We start from the raw sequence: 17,117 nt of genomic DNA on the forward strand, positions 1-17,117 counted from the left end.
CAATGTGATCAATGAGTGGTATTGAGATAATTCTCAAGTTTCTATGCAGGCTTCTTGAGGCTATATAAATCGGACAGTTAGAAACTTGTAGCAAGCAATGGAACCAAACAGCTTGAAGTTTTTAAATCCAAAATGATTGAGTATGATAAAAGTTAAAGAAATTCTGGACTAATTTGGAGAAAATACCAGCTTTATGTTGGGGTGCAAAGTCTGTAATAATCAAGGAGAGTGTGAGACCTTGAGCCCTGTAAATACAATTTTAAAAAATCAGAATATTTTTCAAAAAAAGATATTTCTATAATTTATTATCTTTATTTTGGAAAAATAATTCCAAGGTTATATTGTCTAAGTGGCTGTACTTTATTCATGTTAATAGTGGTAGCCGAGTGAAATATTGTCGGAAGCCAAAACATAACCTAATTCATCAGGTTTAGGTAATCCCAGCCTATTTATTCAATCTCTCCTAATAACTAACCCCCCCCCCCCCCCCCCCCCCCCCCCCCCAGCTCCTGTACCATCCTCCTGAATCTTTTTCGCACTCTTCGCAGTTTATTGACATCCTTCTTGTATTTGGGCAGTCAGTATTGCAGACAATAATCCAAGTGTAGTCACACCAACAAATTACACAGTTGTGGCATGACGCCTGAACTCTTATACTCAACATCCTTACTGATGAAGGCAAGTGTGCCAGACATTATCTTCACCACTCTGTCTACTTTCAGGGAACTACGTACCCTCGTCCTGGTGACATTCTCGAACAGGCCCTTCGGCCCAACTTGTCCACACCGGCCAACATGTCCCAGCTACATACATCCTCCAGCCCCACCTGCCTGTGTTTGGTCTATATACCTCCAAAACTGTCCTATCCATGTACCTGTCTAACTATTTCTTAAACGTTGGGATAGTCCCAGCCTCAACTGCCTCCTTTGGCAGTTTGTTCCATTCACCCACCACTCTTTGTGTAAAAAATGTACCCCTCAGATTCCAATTAAATCTTTTCCCCTTCACTTTAAACGTATGTCCTCTGGTCCTCGATTCACCTACTCTGGGCAAGAGACTCTGTGCATCTTACCCGATCTATTCCTCTCTTTCCAAGTTAATGATATCTTTTCTGTAGCAAGGTTACCAAGACTGTACATGACTGCAGCAATGTTTTGTACAGCTGCAACACAACATCCTAACTCCAATACTCACTGCACTGACAGGCAAAGGTCAACCTGCCAAACACTACATTCCTCTCCACTGGGCAGGTAGCAGAATATTCAGGATTTTCACATAGCTTTAGAGCATAATTATCCGCTACTCCTACCTTCTGTTCTCTTTACCATATCAGTTATTTTTCAACTTGAGTGATGCTTCTGCCATGGTACTGGTGTTAGTTGGTTCATTTGGTCTACAACCTTTGCTCATTCTTTGCTTCTTGACCCTCAATGTTGAATAAATGTATGGACTGAGGCTCCTCTAAAGCTCGCTTTTGGATCCCCTACTTGCTTCACTCATCTCATTTGTCTGTCCGTGACTGATCCATAACACTTAAGGGCCTGTCCCACTTTCACGACCTCTGCCGAGTTTGCCCTTGACTCATACTTGCAGCATGGTCGTCATGAGGTCGTAGGTAGGTCGTGATGCTAATCGTAGGTACTCGTGGCATCAAGTAGGTCGGGGCGATTTTCTAGCATGATGAAAAATGTCCATGTGTAAAAAAGGTCGTGAATTAGGTCGTGAAAGTGGGACAGGCCCTTTAGTGTAAGGAGAACGTCTGTCTCCTGGAATAAAGTATCCAGGTAACTTTTGCCCGCAGCATTCAAATTACTAACCAGTTCATCAACTTTGAACTTCTTCCCTGAGCTGCCGATGTTCTCTTGGATCCTAATTATTTCCAGCTGTCCCATGTTCTACAGTTGTAATACACACCCTGGTATACAGTATCTGCCCATTCTACAAATTGGATGTAAAGCAGGCAAAACCATCAAACAAACTTTATATTTGATGCATCCTCTTGGCTTAGGCAGCTGAATTATATACTGCAACCAAATTCTGGAACATATTTTGAGTGCAATTTAAAACATTGTTTGTCCCCTTGACATGTGAAGAGATGTTACTTCATAAAGCGGGGCAGGGCGGGAACACAACTATTCAACCCATGGCCTTGCGAAAGAGAAGCAATGTTATTATGCCCATCAAAATCTGCTACCAGTATTATTCTCCAACTTATAAATTAAGTGAGTTCTTTAATGCCATGAGCAGCAGCTATGGGTGGGTATAGGAAGTAATGGGAATTGTATTTGTGTCCACCTTTGATTAAACAAGTTAATAAATATGTTTGTGACTAGATTTGCTATGTGGTACCTGGACCCATTCTATAAATACATCTGTATTGGGAGCTGAGTTTGCGTTTCTGTTCTCACATCTTGCCTTGTTTGAACAGATGCTGCAACGGTGCTGGAATCAGTGGAAGCTACGCTTGGAGAAGCAAGAGGAGTTTGAGCTTCAGGCACTATCTAGAGAAGCCCAAAATCACTTCAGGTATTCTAATGTCCATTGAATTATAAATGTTTTACTTTCCATGCCAGAAGTATCTGCAGATGTTGTGAGAAGGTGAAAATGTAATTTGTATTCCGAAAGCTTTGTACTTCTCTTGAGCACCCTCACTTTGTCATCCTTATAACGGTACAATGAATATTTTATGAAATCTTGATTCTCAGATGTACACCGAGACCTAGACATCATACCAAGGAGCACTGTTCATCACATTCAAACCATGTGAAATGATGTCACTTTTGCAACTGATTAATATTTGTGACTACTCCATCTGATCTTCATTGACTTCTGTTTATGATTGCACATTGCCGGTTAAGTCACTGTAAACAGGGTTGAGCTGAAGCTGAGAAATGCAGTCTGTTGTGATTAATAGTGTAATTTCATGCCAGATAAATACATGGAGGCTCAAGGTTCAAGGTTCTTTATTAGTCACATACACCAATTGGTGTAGTGAAATGCGTATTGCCAATGCAGCACATAAAAAACGAATACAGACATAACAATAATAAAGAAATGTAAACATAAAAAACATCCCCCCACAATGGTTCCCACTGTGAGGGAAGACACAAAGTCCAGTCCCCACCCCCATGTCCACCCATAGTTGGGCCTATTGAGGCCTCCGCAGTCGCCTTTACGGAGGCCCGATGTTTCAGGCCCTTCTCGCCGGGTGATGGTGCTCCGGCGTCGGGAGAACCCTCTCAGCGGCATGGGACACCTGGAATGGCTGCTTCCTTACCAGAGATTGCGGCTTCCGAAGCCGACAGGCCGCGCTGGATGGAGCTCCACCACTGGCGATCTCGGCGAGAGATCCCAGGCTCCCGATGTTAAGTCAGCGCCGCCGCCTGTTTTTATCGGCGGACTCAGCATTCCGGAGTTCCAGCGCGGCGACCCGGGCAAGGCATCGCCCGCTCCACGATAGCGCTCCAGCTGCCGCCAAAGCCGAGGTTCTGGCCGGTCCCCTCAGGAAACGCCGCTCCAGGCCTGCTGGTAGGCCGCGAGGACGGGTCGAAGGGGCTGCTCGTAGAAAAGCCGCCTCTCCGACCAGGTAGGAACCCTGAAAAGCAATTTCCTCCTTCCACCCCCCCACCCCCCACATAAAAAAGACTAGAGCTCCAAAAACAAAACACTTGAACTAACTAAAAATAAAAAAAAGTCTCTGAAGCTAAGGCAAGTGTCATCTTTGTAACAGATTACCAAATATGATATCTTAATTTTCTGATTTCTGGTTTATTATTGTCATGTATATGAAGATACACTGAAAAACATTTTGCCAATCATGCCATATATGAGTACATTCAAAGTATACACGAGGACAACAGGTTGTGGTAAAAAGAGAAAGGAAACTTAAGTGTTGCAGCGACAGAGAAAGCGCAGATAAAAACTGTGCAAGGGCTGCAATGAGGTAGATTGGGAGATCAGGATTAGCTTACGACATGTTTTAAGTTTTTCAAAAATGGTGATAAGACTTGTGTCATCAAACCTGTTTCATAAAACTAATTTTACTGAAACAATTACATCTGTTTGTGCTAGGAAAGTATTGTTGAAGAAATCTCTACACTACTGGATAAAACACAGCCAAGAGACGAAATACTATCAGGTGAGGAATTAAGGATGTCATTGTGATCAAGAATGTTGAGAGCAAGTCTGTACAGTGTTTCCAGTGGCCCAGCACATTGAAGCACTACCCTGTCAGGTTTTGAGGCAATGATATTGTAAAGGTTGGGTTGAATATCCAGCTCTCAGTTAAATTTAAGCTATAAAATATAATCGGACATTTAAGCCCTACCACTTGAACATTATTTTCAGCCAAAACCCAGATTTGTGATATTTTAAGTTTTTTTAACATGAAGATTTAAACAATTTAATATAATTCAAAAGAGAACTATTTTTGTGAGCATGGATCTCCTTCTGCTCCACACTAGGTTGCGCTCTGCATCTTTCATATTCCTTGCTGTCTGATATAAATTTATTGGACGTCTCTCTCACTTTCTGACCCTTGTACCATCCTCCTCTCCCCCCCCCCCCCACACCCATTTCTCTATTCTAGCCACATTCTCGGCCACAATATAGGCCAGTTTTGATTGAAGTCCTTGGGGTCCAAGTCCTTCATTGCATCGATCCCTGGGCTTGCCATGGTCACATGGGGTCCCTGGAGATGTGTTTTCCTTTATCTTTACTTCTGTCCAATTCCTTTAACCTACTTCCTCCATTCTACCTGGGCCAATTCCTACCTCTGGCCAATTCCTAGTTCTCTGTTGCTATGCCACTACAGGACAGTTGGTATTTTCTTAAAGTGAAAAAAATAAGTGACTAGACAAATCTATCCTGAACTTTAATATGTTTCTATTTAGTGTCATAGCGTCATACACCTCAGCCTTCCGTGATCACGCCTATTTTAAACCAATCCCGCTCTAATCTTTGGACTATTAGACTTTAGAGATACAGCGTAGAAATAGGGCCTTTGACCCAACCAGCCCGCATCGACCATCGATCATCCCGTACACTAACACTACCCTACACACATTAAGGACAATTTACAGAGGCCATTTAACCTACAAACGTACACGTCTTTGAAGTGCGGGAGGAAACTGGAATACCTGGAGAAAACCTACGCAGTCACAGGGAGAACGTACAAGCTCCGTACAGACAGCACCATAGTCGGTATCGAACTCGGGTGTCTGGCGCTGTAAGGCAGCAACTCTACTGCTGCGCTACTGTGTCGCCCTTCAATCCAGTTTTAATTTACTCACGTTCTCTTCAATTCGTATTCTACCACTGACTCACGTGCCAGGAGCAATTTACAGTGGCCAATTCACCCACCAACCTGTAGGCCTTTATGATGTGCAAGAAAACCAGAGTGCATAGACGAAACCCAAGCAGTCTCGGAGAGAATATGTAAACCACGCAGACAGTGGTTGCTGGAGCTGTGAGGCAGGAGCTCATTTAGCTATGCCATTGTGCTACCTCTGCATTATCTAGCACTTCTATAGTGCTTCAAGCATATAGTGAACGAAATGTGTATGTTTCAAGATAATCAAACAAGCTACAAAAGGGAGTGTGGCCAAAGACATAATCAAAAGTAGGTTTTGAGGTGTATCTTAAAGGAGGAGAGATTTTGGTAATAGCAGAAAATGTTAGATCCCCCTCCATGATGAAAGATCATTAACCTGACAGGTTATAATAATAATAATAATAAATTTTATTTATGGGCGCTTTTCAAGAGTCTCAAGGACACCTTACAAAAATTTAGCAGGTAGAGGAAAAACATGTAAGGGGAATGAAATAAATAGTAGAGAAATGACTAGTACACAAAGTAAAGACAGAATTCAATTCAAAACACAATATGAGGCAATTAATGCACAGATGAAAAGGGAAGGGGACGTGGGGCTAAGGATAGGCAGAGGTGAAGAGATGGGTCTTGAGGCGGGACTGGAAGATGGTGAGGGACACGGAATTGCGGATCAGTTGGGGGAGGGAGTTCCAGAGCCTGGGAGCTGCCCTGGAGAAGGCTCTGTCCCCAAAACTGCGGAGGTTGGACTTGTGGATGGAGAGGAGACCGGCTGATGTGGATCTGAGGGACCGTGAGGGTTGGTAGGGGGAGAGGAGGTCAGTGAGATATGGGGGGGCCAGATGGTGGAGGGCTTTGTAGGTGAGGATCAGGATTTTGTAGGTGATCCGGTGGGAGATGGGAAGCCAGTGAAGTTGTTTGAGGACTGGAGTGATGTGATGCCAGGATTTGGTGTGGGTGATGAGTCGGGCGGCTGCGTTCTGGACCAGTTGGAGTCGGTTGATGTAGGTGGAGCTGATGCCAAGGAGAAGTGAGTTGCAATAGTCCAGTCGGGAGGAGATGAAGGCATGGATGAGTCTTTCAGCAGCGGGAGGTGTGAGAGGGTCTGAGTTTGGCGATGTTGCAGAGATGAAAGAAGGAGGTTTTAATGACATGACGGATGTGAGGCTCAAGGGAGAGGGTGGAATCAAAGATCACGCCAAGGTTGCGGGCCTAGGGAGATGGGGAGACAGTGGTGCCGTCGATGGTGAGAGTGGGGTTATTGATTTTGCTGAGTGTGGCTTTGGAGCCTATTAGGAGGAATTCTGTCTTATCGCTGTTGAGTTTGAGGAAGTTATGTTGCATCCAGGTTTTTATAGCTGACAAACAGGAGTTGATATGGGAGAGGGGGGGGGGGGGGGTTGTGGGGGGATTTGGTGCCGAGGTAGATCTGGGTGTCATCGGTGTAACAGTGGAAGTCCAGGTTGAAGTGGCGGAGTATCTGACCAAGGGGGAGGATGTAGATGATGAAGAGGAGGGGGCCGAGTACGGAGCCTTGGGGAACGCCTTGAGTGACTGTGGCTGTAGCAGAGGTGTGGTTGTGGAGAGAGATGAAGTGGGATCTGTTGGAAAGGTAGGAACGGAGCCAGCTGAGTGCAGAGCCTTCAATGCCGAGGTCTTTGAGTCTGGTGAGCAGGATGTTATGGTTCACTGTATCGAAGGCTGCGCTCAGGTCGAGGAGGATGAGAATGTTGAGGGAACCAGTGTCAGCAGAGGTGAGGAGGTCGTTGAGGACTTTGAGGAGAGCAGTTTCTGTGCTATGGAGGGGGCGAAAGCCAGATTGGAGGGGTTCAAGTAGGTTATACGCAAGGAGGTGGGAATGAAGTTGCGACGCAACGATACGCTCCAGGGTTTTTGAAAGAAAGGGGAGATTTGAGATTGGGCGGTAGTTAACGAGAGAGGAGGGATCAAGACCAGGTTTCTTTAAGATTGGTGTGACAGCAGCAGTTTTGAAAACGGAGGGGACAATTCCTTGGGACAATGAGGAATTGAAGAGATTAGTGAGGTAGGGGCAGAAAACGGGGAGGCAGGACTTCAGCAGGGGAGTGGGGAGAGGGTCGAGGGAGCAGGTAGTGGGTTTGGAAGAGCTGATGAGTTTGGAGATTTCAGTAGGGGTGACCAGGTCAAACTGGGAGAGGAAGCAGTGTGGAGGAGGGGTAAGGAGGTCAGTGGAGATGTTGAAAGGAGGGGCCTTGGTAGGTGGTGGAGTAGATGCTGGGGAGTCGGGGACAGGGGATAAAGATTGATAGATGGTGCTGATTTTATCAGCGAAAAAGTGGAGCAATGAGTTGCAGAGATCCGGAGTAGAGGTAGGGAGAGTGTTGGCTCGAGGCTTGAGGAGGTTGCCCACTGTGGAGAAGAGGGTTCTGTGGTTTAGGCAGGGATCGGTGAATATGGAGGAGAGGTAGGCAGATTTTGCAGCAATGAGGGCATCTTTGTAGTCAGTGAGGTGGAGTTTGTAAGCTTCAGGGTGGACTGTGAGAGATGATTTCTTTGTGAGTCGTTCAAGTCTGTTTCAGTTTACGAAGTGCAGGTGTGTACCAGGGTGAAGATGTGTTGAAAGTTACGGTTCTTGTTTTGAGGGGGGCCATAGTGTTAAGGGAGGTAGACAAGGTGGAGTTGAGGTGGTTTGTGAGATCATCAGGTGAGATATGGGTTGAGTCCAGGGGGAGAGTGGTGGAGAGCAGGTCAGAGAGATGGTGGGATCAATGGATTTTAGATTACGGAAGGTGATTTCTCGGAGGAAGCGGGGGCGAGGTGTCGGAGAAGGGATGGTGAACCGTATAAGCTTATGATCAGAGAGGGGGAAGAGGCATGGATGGAGGTCGAGTACCGGTTGATTTGTGGAGCAGACCAGGTCAAGGATGTGACCTTTGTCATGGGTGGGAAAGGTGACGTGCTGAGTGAGAGAGAAGTTGTCAAGTAAAAAGACTAATTCAGATGCGAGCTTGCAGGTGGGGGAGTCCATGTGAATATTTAAGTCACCAAGTAGCAGCAGACGTGGGGAGAGGGATGAGGGAAGTGTGAGGAGTTCATGGAGTCACATAGGAAGGAGAGGTTTGGTTTAGTTGGCCGGTAAATGAGGATGACTGTCATGGAGGAAAGGGCTTTGAAGGCGAGGAATTCAAATGATGCTACTGGGGGGAAGGTGAGTTCAGTGATCCGAAAATTCTGGTTGAAAATAACAGCGAGGTCACCTCCATGGCGGATGGGGAGGGGTTTGGAAATGTAATTAAATCCAGGTGGGGATGCTTGATTGAGGGAGAAGAAGACATTGGGTTGTTGCCAGGTCTCAGTGAACAGAAGGAAGTCCAGAGTGTTGTCAAGGATTAGTTCATGGAGGGCAAGGGCTTTGTTGTTGAGCGACCTGGTGTTGAGGAGGGCAAAGTTGGCATTATGAGAGGGTGGAGGGATGGGGGCAGGCTGGAGAGATCTGAGGTTGTCCCGGTTGACAGTGCGTGCGGTCAGCTGGGATGGGGGGTGATGCAGTTGAGGGGGGTAGAGCGTGGTAGTGAGCAGATGGATGGAATGGAATGTCCGTGGTTGAAGTAAACAAGCTTGCACCGAGAGCCTCTGTGGATGAAACGGGGTCGACGTAGAAGTCTAAGCTGTTTAATGACTTGGATGCAGGATGGGATGTGGTTGTTGAAGAAACCAGTCATTTGTAGAGTTGAATATTTGAGCATGATGGTGAGGGTGCAGAGAGGTGTCCAGCGGTGCAGGTGCAGGTGGAGAGAGTATCCAGCGGTGAGGGAGCAGAGAGGTTGTCCAGCAGAGCGGGTGCAGCGAAGTGTCGAGCAGTGAGGGAGCAAAGAGGTTGACCAGCAGTGCAGATGCAGCGAGGTTATCTCTTATTATTCACAACAGTTACTGTCCGACCTGCTGAGTATTTACAGTATGTTGTGTTGATCTTTCAGATTTTCAGGGTCAATCTAGGTTTTGCTTTTCAATTAGAAACTGAGGATTGGAAAGGAATTCTAGTGCTTCGGGTCTTAGCAGCTGAAGGCATAGTCACATGCTGCAGTTAACGTCAGAGCTGAGCAGGGGACTGGAATTGGAGGAATATCGTTTATTCTGCAGTCTTCAGGGCTTGGGGAGATTAGTGAGTTCAGTACGGTCAAGACCATGAGGAATAAGATTTTTCAATTTTTCAATTTTGCTTAACCAAGAGTTAGTAGACACGTGATGTGAGGTATGCATAGTACTTAGTGCAAATTTGTTCAAGAATAACAAATTAATGATGACCTTTAGTTTATGGAGAACAGGATGAGGGAGGCCAGCTCGGAAATGCATTGGATTAACCGGATCCAGTGGTAACGTGTTTGAAAGAGACCATTTCATTCATTGTTACTCTTCTTGACTGCAATTTGACAACTTTGGAAGTCTTCTTCTTCTTATCGAGTCCACACACAAGATTAGAAGTTGTTCAGCCAGAGCTGAACACACTTCTCGGCATCTGCACAATGGTGTCTGTCTTGCGCTTCTTGTGCTTCTTGTGCGTGGTGGTGGAAAGATTGGTTGAAACAGGGCCGCGACGTGAACGCTCTTTCCTTGGCCCCAACTTTGGAAGTAACAAGTCAAGTCAATTCAGATTTATTCATCATGTGCACAATAAAGTGCAGTGAAATGAACTGTTGTGAAAAGTAATTAATATTCAGCTTGTGAAAGTGTCTCACTGAATTATGCTGCTAAAGTGTTTCTTTATTCATAGTTGCACGCTGATATTTAAAAGTACTCCTGTGGTTTCTAATTGCCTGATTAAGTTGCTGATCACATGACATGAATGGTTCAACATTGTTTCATTGTTTAATAATAGTACAGAAAAAGATGTCTTAGGAGACTATACTTTGTGCATGCTTTGCAACATACCTGCTTTGTCAGCGGAATGGTAGAAGCAGAGATGGATTACAATCGGCTTGCTTCACACTGTTTTGGGCCTATGTAAAAAACATAATAGTACAGCACAGGAATAGACTCTTCAGCCCGCAATGTCTGTGCTGAACATGATGCAAAGCTAAACTCTGCCTGCACAAAATCCATATGACTCCATTCCCTGCATATATATGTGCCTATATAAACGGCTTTTAAATGCCCATATCTTATCTGCCACCGAAACCACTCCTGGCAGCATATTCCATGTACCCAGAATTCTCTATATAAAAAGAATAACTTGCCTTGCACATCTCCTTTAAACTTTGCCCTTCTCAACTTAAAGCTCTGCTTCTATCAGGTCTCCCCTCAACTTCATACATTAAAGAGAAAGCAATCCAGGCTTGTCCAACGTCTTCTTATAGCTAATATCCTCTAATTTAGTCAGCATTCTGGTAAACCTCTTCTACGCCCTCCAGAACTTCCATATCTTTCCTGTAATGGGGTGACCAGAACTGCAAATGCTGTAGTTCTCCAAATGCAGGCTAATCAACCTTCTATAAAGCTGCAGCAGGACTTCCTGTCTCTTGAAGGCAATCAATGGTTCAATGGTACATTATTGTCACATTTACCTAGGTACAGTAACATTCATTTTTTGTATACAGTTCAGTAAAAATCTTACTATACATAGGCACAATCATCCTAAATTAAAGGAATCTAAGAATACATGTGTAGGAAGTAACTCTTGATGCTGGTTTAAACTGAAGATAGACACAAAATGCTGGATAAGATAAGAATGCACGCAGGCAATATGCATGAGTTGCTCCATTTCCGGTGCCATCTTATACCATTCAAGTTCAAAGTTGTTAAAAGTTTAGTCATAATTTCGCCATAGAGCCCCTTTGTCCTGGAGGCAGCACTAGGTTGGAGTTGAACGAGCCAACCTGGCCTGGCGATGTTGTCAATGTCCTCTACCGCTGTTCCGTGCCACTGCAGGCTGTCCAATCTGTGCACTCGGCCTCTTGGAGTGGCGCTTAATCCAATCAAGCATACCATACGTATTCTTTACCATTCTATCTACTTGCTTAGTTTAGTTTAGAGGTACAGCGCGGAAACAGGCCCTTTAGCCTATCTTGTCCACGCCAACCATCAATATATACTACGCTATCCCACTTTCGCATCCTACACACTAGAAGCAAATTAATTTACAAACTTGCATATCTTTGGAATGTGGGAGGAATCCAGAGAAAGCCCATGAGATCACAGAGAGAATGTACAAACTCCACACAGAGAGCACGCGTTGTCAGGATTGAACCCGGGTCTCAGGTGCTGTGGGGCAGGAGCTCTACTACTGCGCCACTGTACTGCCCTTCTGTTGACACTTTCAGGAAGTTGTGGACATGGACCCAAGGATTCCTCTGTACATCAATGGTGTTAAGGGTCTTGTGATTAATTGTTTACTTTCCCTTTGCATTTAAACTCAGACACTTGCTCAGATTAAACTGTCTGCCATTTCTCCACCTATTTCTGTAGCTGATCAATATCCTGCTGTATACTTTGACAGCCTCCTTCAATGTCTGTTACTCAACCAAATTTTTGTTTTAGCTCTGTCATATTAATCTTTTATGGTAAAGCATTGTTCCACAATATTTATTTACCCTGTTCTATGAAGTTACTTCAGCCAGTTATAGAATTAACATTAAAATTTTGCCAAAATATAATTTTATTTATTAAAATTTGTGCACAAGATTCGTACTTTCTATCCATAAGCTTTTTTTATGCACAATCTTTGCTCATACCTTTATGTCATCATTTAATTTTGCTGATGGATTAATCATATCATAATGTTTACATTTTGTGCCATTTATTCCATTGAAATTTATAATCTCAAGGTTTTAAGCAAAACTCACATTTTCCATTCATAACATGGAAATATTCGATTTTTCAGTACCATTATCAGAATTTACTTCATAGCTACAATCTATTTTTTGATCATAGCCCCAAAAATATTTTACTTCTAAGCATAACCACTTCTTTGTTACCAAGTAATTCTGTGCAGATACTATTTGTGCACAAAAAAAACATTTTCTTCTTTGAATTCCCATGAATTAGCTTAAATTTACGTGCCCTCCTTCTGGTGTCAATGCTTTCTCCCCAACTGCTTGATTAAAAGCTCCTTTACTCCTCGGGGAATAATCCCAGCTCTTTGTAAAATCCTCTTTGCAGTTTCCTCACTGGCCATGATATCTTTCCACAGAGTGATGCCTATTATCAGATAGATTATTCTGTTTGAGTTCCAGACGGTAATTTTATGAAGGTTTAATCTTGATTGTTTGCCTTTACATTCTGTTTATAAGATAAGTAACTTGTTCGCTTTTTAAAACAGCTTTATAAGCATGCACATTTTCAAATATTTATATATGTTGAATCAGAGAAATCTATGACTGAGAAAGAGAAAATACGATCCATTGTTTACACATCTCTCAAAAGTGGACAATTTCTGACTCTTGGTTCTTTGCCCTGCTTTTCAATTGTAGACTTTATTAAGTATGGTGCGGGATTCTGCCTTCATCATGCGTTTAGGCAGTGACCTCCACAACTCAAGAGAGAAATAACTATTTTCAATCCCCACATCCCCAAACGTTTCCCACAATTACCATGAGTTTAGAAACTCGTCACTGATCCCTCTGCTAAAGGAAATAGGTCACTTTTATAATTTTATTCTCACGTGCTTGTCTTTTTATTTAACGGCAAACAAGGAGACTGTTCAGCCATGAAATTTATGATGCCTTTCTGATCAATTCCATTAAACTCGTGCTGCCGAATTTACATTCCTCAATTAAATCTCTCCTCAGTCACTTTTAACATTGTTGAGAGAATTTTCTTCCAAGGCTAATAATGCAGTCCTGATGATGTCCTTATCATCCTCGATGCTGTGTGCTGTCCAGATCTGTGCACAGTACCTTCACTTTAGTTTTACATACTTCTCTTGTGATCACTTTGCCCTTGTCTTCTACATCATGCAAATAAAAGCAGGTAACCTGTGTCCTGATGTCCTCGCTCTTTAGTGAATGCGGTTTCCCCCCAGCTGTCATAGGTGGATCCCTCACCTGCATCTCTACTGTGTCCCGCAGTTCTGTTCTTGCTCCCTCCCACAGGATGCAACAAGGACAGAATTCCTTTGGTCCTCACTTCTCAACCCCCCAGCCTCCGCATCCAGCACATCATCCCCCAACATTTCTATCACCTCCAATTATCTAATCCTGTTTTTTCTCTCCAAATATTTGTTCAGACTGAATTTAATTTGGCACTCTTATCCCCATATCGCCTCAGCGCAGAAGGAGAAGAGGAGGGAAGAGACTGCAGCCCTAAGACTTTTGCCTCCATCACAGTGAGGAGATGTTGGGTGGACTCACTGTGGTGGATGTTAATATGTGTTTATTGTTGTTTTTTATTGTATTGTATTATATTATATGTATGACTGCTTAAATTTCGTTCAGACTTCGGTCTGGATGACAATAAAAGGCTATTCTATTCTATTCTATTCTATCTCTATTGTTATTCACTGTCAGTCACATGGCCAATTTTGACATCATTGGTGATCATCTTAATTATGGCCCACATTTGTCCGTCATTTATACATCTGATAAAAACCAATCATGTGTTTTTATTCTTGTACCCACTTTGACTTGTTTGTTACATGAGGTGAGACTAAGTAAGCTAGGCCCTTATTGTCTTGAATTTAGAAGGATGAGAAGTGATCTTTGTGAAAGTAAAAATATTCCAACAGGGCACAGGATAAATGCAGAAAAGGGGTTTCCCTATTTAAGGATACAGGGTCTCAAGAGGTACACCACTTTGGAATGAGATTTAAAGAAAATTTCATTTAAAGGGTGGTGAACTTTTTGGTTTCAATCCTAGAAGCCTGTGGAGGCTGAGTCATTGAGATCAACAGATTTCAGGATTTTGAGAAAGTTAAGGGATATGAGGATAATGCAGGAAAATGGAGCTGACTGAAGAGAAGTCATGATTTTGATGAATGGTGGAGCAGACCTGAAGGGTTAGGTTCTTTACTCTTTCTAATAATTATGCTTTAATCTGACACAAAGCGCTGGTGTATCTTAGCGGGTCAGACAACATCTCTGGAGAACTCTGCCTCCAGCACTTTGTGTCTATTTTTGTAAATCTGCATCTGCAGTTCCTTGTATCTATTTTTTAAAGTGACTGCTTTTCATTTTTCTGTTGAAATACAACATTTTTGATCGCTCATGTTTTCCCTTGATGCCAGTATGGGCCTTTTTATGGATTCAAGTCAAGTCAATTATTTCTACAGCACATTTAAAAACAACTCTCGTTGACCAAAGTGCTTTACATCAGTGCATGTACTAACGTTCTACAAACAGTGGTACATAGATCTAAAAATACATACATAAATATATACATACAGCGCTCCCTCAGAGGACCTAATTGTTTCGGAGCTTGCTATTATTAGGCATCTGCTGCTCTGTTACTATCAACTCCTTCAGTATAGTCTCTATTGATATGCATACATTACTATCCTTCGAGTTAAGCTTCCAGTTAGAGTTGGATTGTTGGTTTGGTTGTGCTATACATACATGTTCATCAGAAACTAAACATGTTCGGCAAAACTTTCCAAATGCTATTTTAATGATGGGAGAATTGAGATTCCCTTCACATGTGCTTCATTCAAATACGGATAGAATATTGTCATTGTGAAATTTTATTTATGTTCTGTTGTTACTTGTTTTGAAGCCACTGATGCCCAATTGGAGATCGGGGGGGCTGAGTAGATAATGTTACTGATTGTTTGTGACCTCTATGTTTAATGCAGTTACTTTATTGTTTTAGATTCAAGATAAAAAGGCCAAAGCTCACTACAGTAGGATGCTGTTGCCTTTTTATCTGGAAAGATGGAAGTTGTATGTGAGTGAGAAGAAACAGCTGAATCAAATGAAGGAGACCGCATGGCTATTTCACAGGTACTGTCCAAACACTGGGTGCGAAGAATGACTTTATTTTCCATGTTTACCCTTTCCGCTTTTGAATGTTCTGGGTGGTGGTTAGCATTATCATAGTCAATGTATCTGATCAAAGCTCTACACCCCTACCACAAATAATTGTGATTGAACAGCTAAAGAAGGGTGAGATCTAAATATTCACATTCTCAATGATGTGGGGCTCAGCATGTGACTGTCATAAAGGCAAGGATGAAACATTCTCAGCCATGTTCAGCCAGATGTGGAAAGCAAATAATTAATCTTAGCTTCCACCTGGGGTCGCCACCTTCATAGAACTGCTTATCGGCCGGTTCCATTCACTTCATTCGAAAATTGAGACCACTTGATATACAAAGATAGCTGTGACATGAAATTAGCTCATTCCAGAGCTGCACTGTTGGCCAATCTGTTCAATACAGTTAACACATTGGCATCTATCCTGTAAATATAGTAGTCCAGGTGTATCCTCTTCAAAAATCCAATCTCACTAATTACCATCTAATCAAACTACTCGGATATCTGCAAAATGATGAAGGTGTCATTGATCATGCCATCATGTGGTACTGACAATAATCTGCTCACTGGTGCAAGAGACGCAAGAGAGACATCAAATGGCTTGTCCTTGACAATCACTGGTGTTACTGAGTCGCCCACCACCAATATCCCTGGGGCAACATTAACTTGATCAGCCATGTGTCACAAAAGCAGGTGAGACGCAGTGAGTAATTTGCCCCCTGATACTTTCAAACCTTTTTACTATCTATAAGGTATGTCAGGAGTATAATGGAAGACATTGCATTTGCCTGCATGGGACAGCTCCAACAGTTTGCTGGAACTTAATACAATCCAGGGCAAAGCATCAGCTCTACTGTCACCCATACACCATTCTCAACATTTATTTCCTGCACAACTGGTGTGCACAATGTGTCATGTGCAGCAGCTACAAAATGCACTGCAGTTACTTGCCTGGGCTCCTCAATAGCATGTTCAAAGCTGCAACTTCTATCACCAATAAGGACAAAAACAGCAAGCAGCAATGCCAAGCAACACCACATCACCAGCAAGTTTCCTTTAAATTGGACAGCTTCCTGATTTTTAAGAATTTCACAGCCATTCATTGTCACTGGGTCCAAAACCCAAGAACAGCGCTGTGCCTGAAATTGCACCAGGAAGACTGCGGTTTTTCAGAAACTCCCATCACCTCTACAAGCAGTAAGGAATGGGCAATAAATGCTGGTCTTGCCAAATGATATGCAGAAGCAAAAATAAATAACTTACAAATAAAATCTGTGAGACTCTGTTAACATATTCTTTATCAATTAATAATATTTCTTTGCAGGGAGAAATTGCAGAGATTGTCTTTTTATTTATGGTGGAGAATGATGGATCATCATCGTGAGAATCGACTAGCAGAGAGACTGGTGAATATAACAGATTCTTGGACTGGTTAATCATAACTACTGATAATAAAATAAATTTGAACAATCCTGTTTTCTCAAAATGTCTTTCTTAGTTCCACCGGAGGAAATAACTTATCTGTTGGCTGTAATTAAACATAGATTGTAACTGACTGTGTTAAAAGGTTGTTGGAGGTTATAGCCACAGACCATACATTTACCACACATTTGAATGAAGTTTCAAGAGATTGTGAGATACTGACCTTTCAATGAAGTGTTAAAATGAGGCCTCTTGAAGTGACTTTAAAGGTCTTGCATGGTATTTAAGAAATTGTGTCCTAACTAATATTTATTCCAATAATAACAGTAAAACAGAGTAACTGATTGAATTTATATTTTTGGGTTCTCGCTGTCTGCCAGTAGTTGCTATGTTTCCCTGCATTGCCACAATGATCAGTTCAGAAA

At 42.8% G+C, this 17,117-nt stretch overlaps 1 protein-coding gene across 5 annotated transcripts in view; it reads left to right on the forward strand.

Moving 5' to 3' along the window:
- The window catches only part of sfi1 (SFI1 centrin binding protein), a 94,078-nt gene that overhangs the window by 24,615 nt on the left and 52,346 nt on the right, over positions 1-17,117 (forward strand). For all 5 annotated transcript variants that reach the window (XM_033043484.1, XM_033043482.1, XM_033043486.1 and 2 more), the window contains 4 exons: positions 2,429-2,526; positions 4,072-4,138; positions 15,107-15,237; positions 16,595-16,676. In XM_033043484.1, coding sequence (XP_032899375.1) covers positions 2,429-2,526; positions 4,072-4,138; positions 15,107-15,237; positions 16,595-16,676 — 378 coding nt within the window. The remainder of the gene's footprint in view (positions 1-2,428; positions 2,527-4,071; positions 4,139-15,106; positions 15,238-16,594; positions 16,677-17,117) is intronic.

Source organism: Amblyraja radiata, chromosome 25 (assembly GCF_010909765.2).
Source record: "Amblyraja radiata isolate CabotCenter1 chromosome 25, sAmbRad1.1.pri, whole genome shotgun sequence".
Lineage (NCBI taxonomy): Eukaryota > Metazoa > Chordata > Chondrichthyes > Rajiformes > Rajidae > Amblyraja > Amblyraja radiata.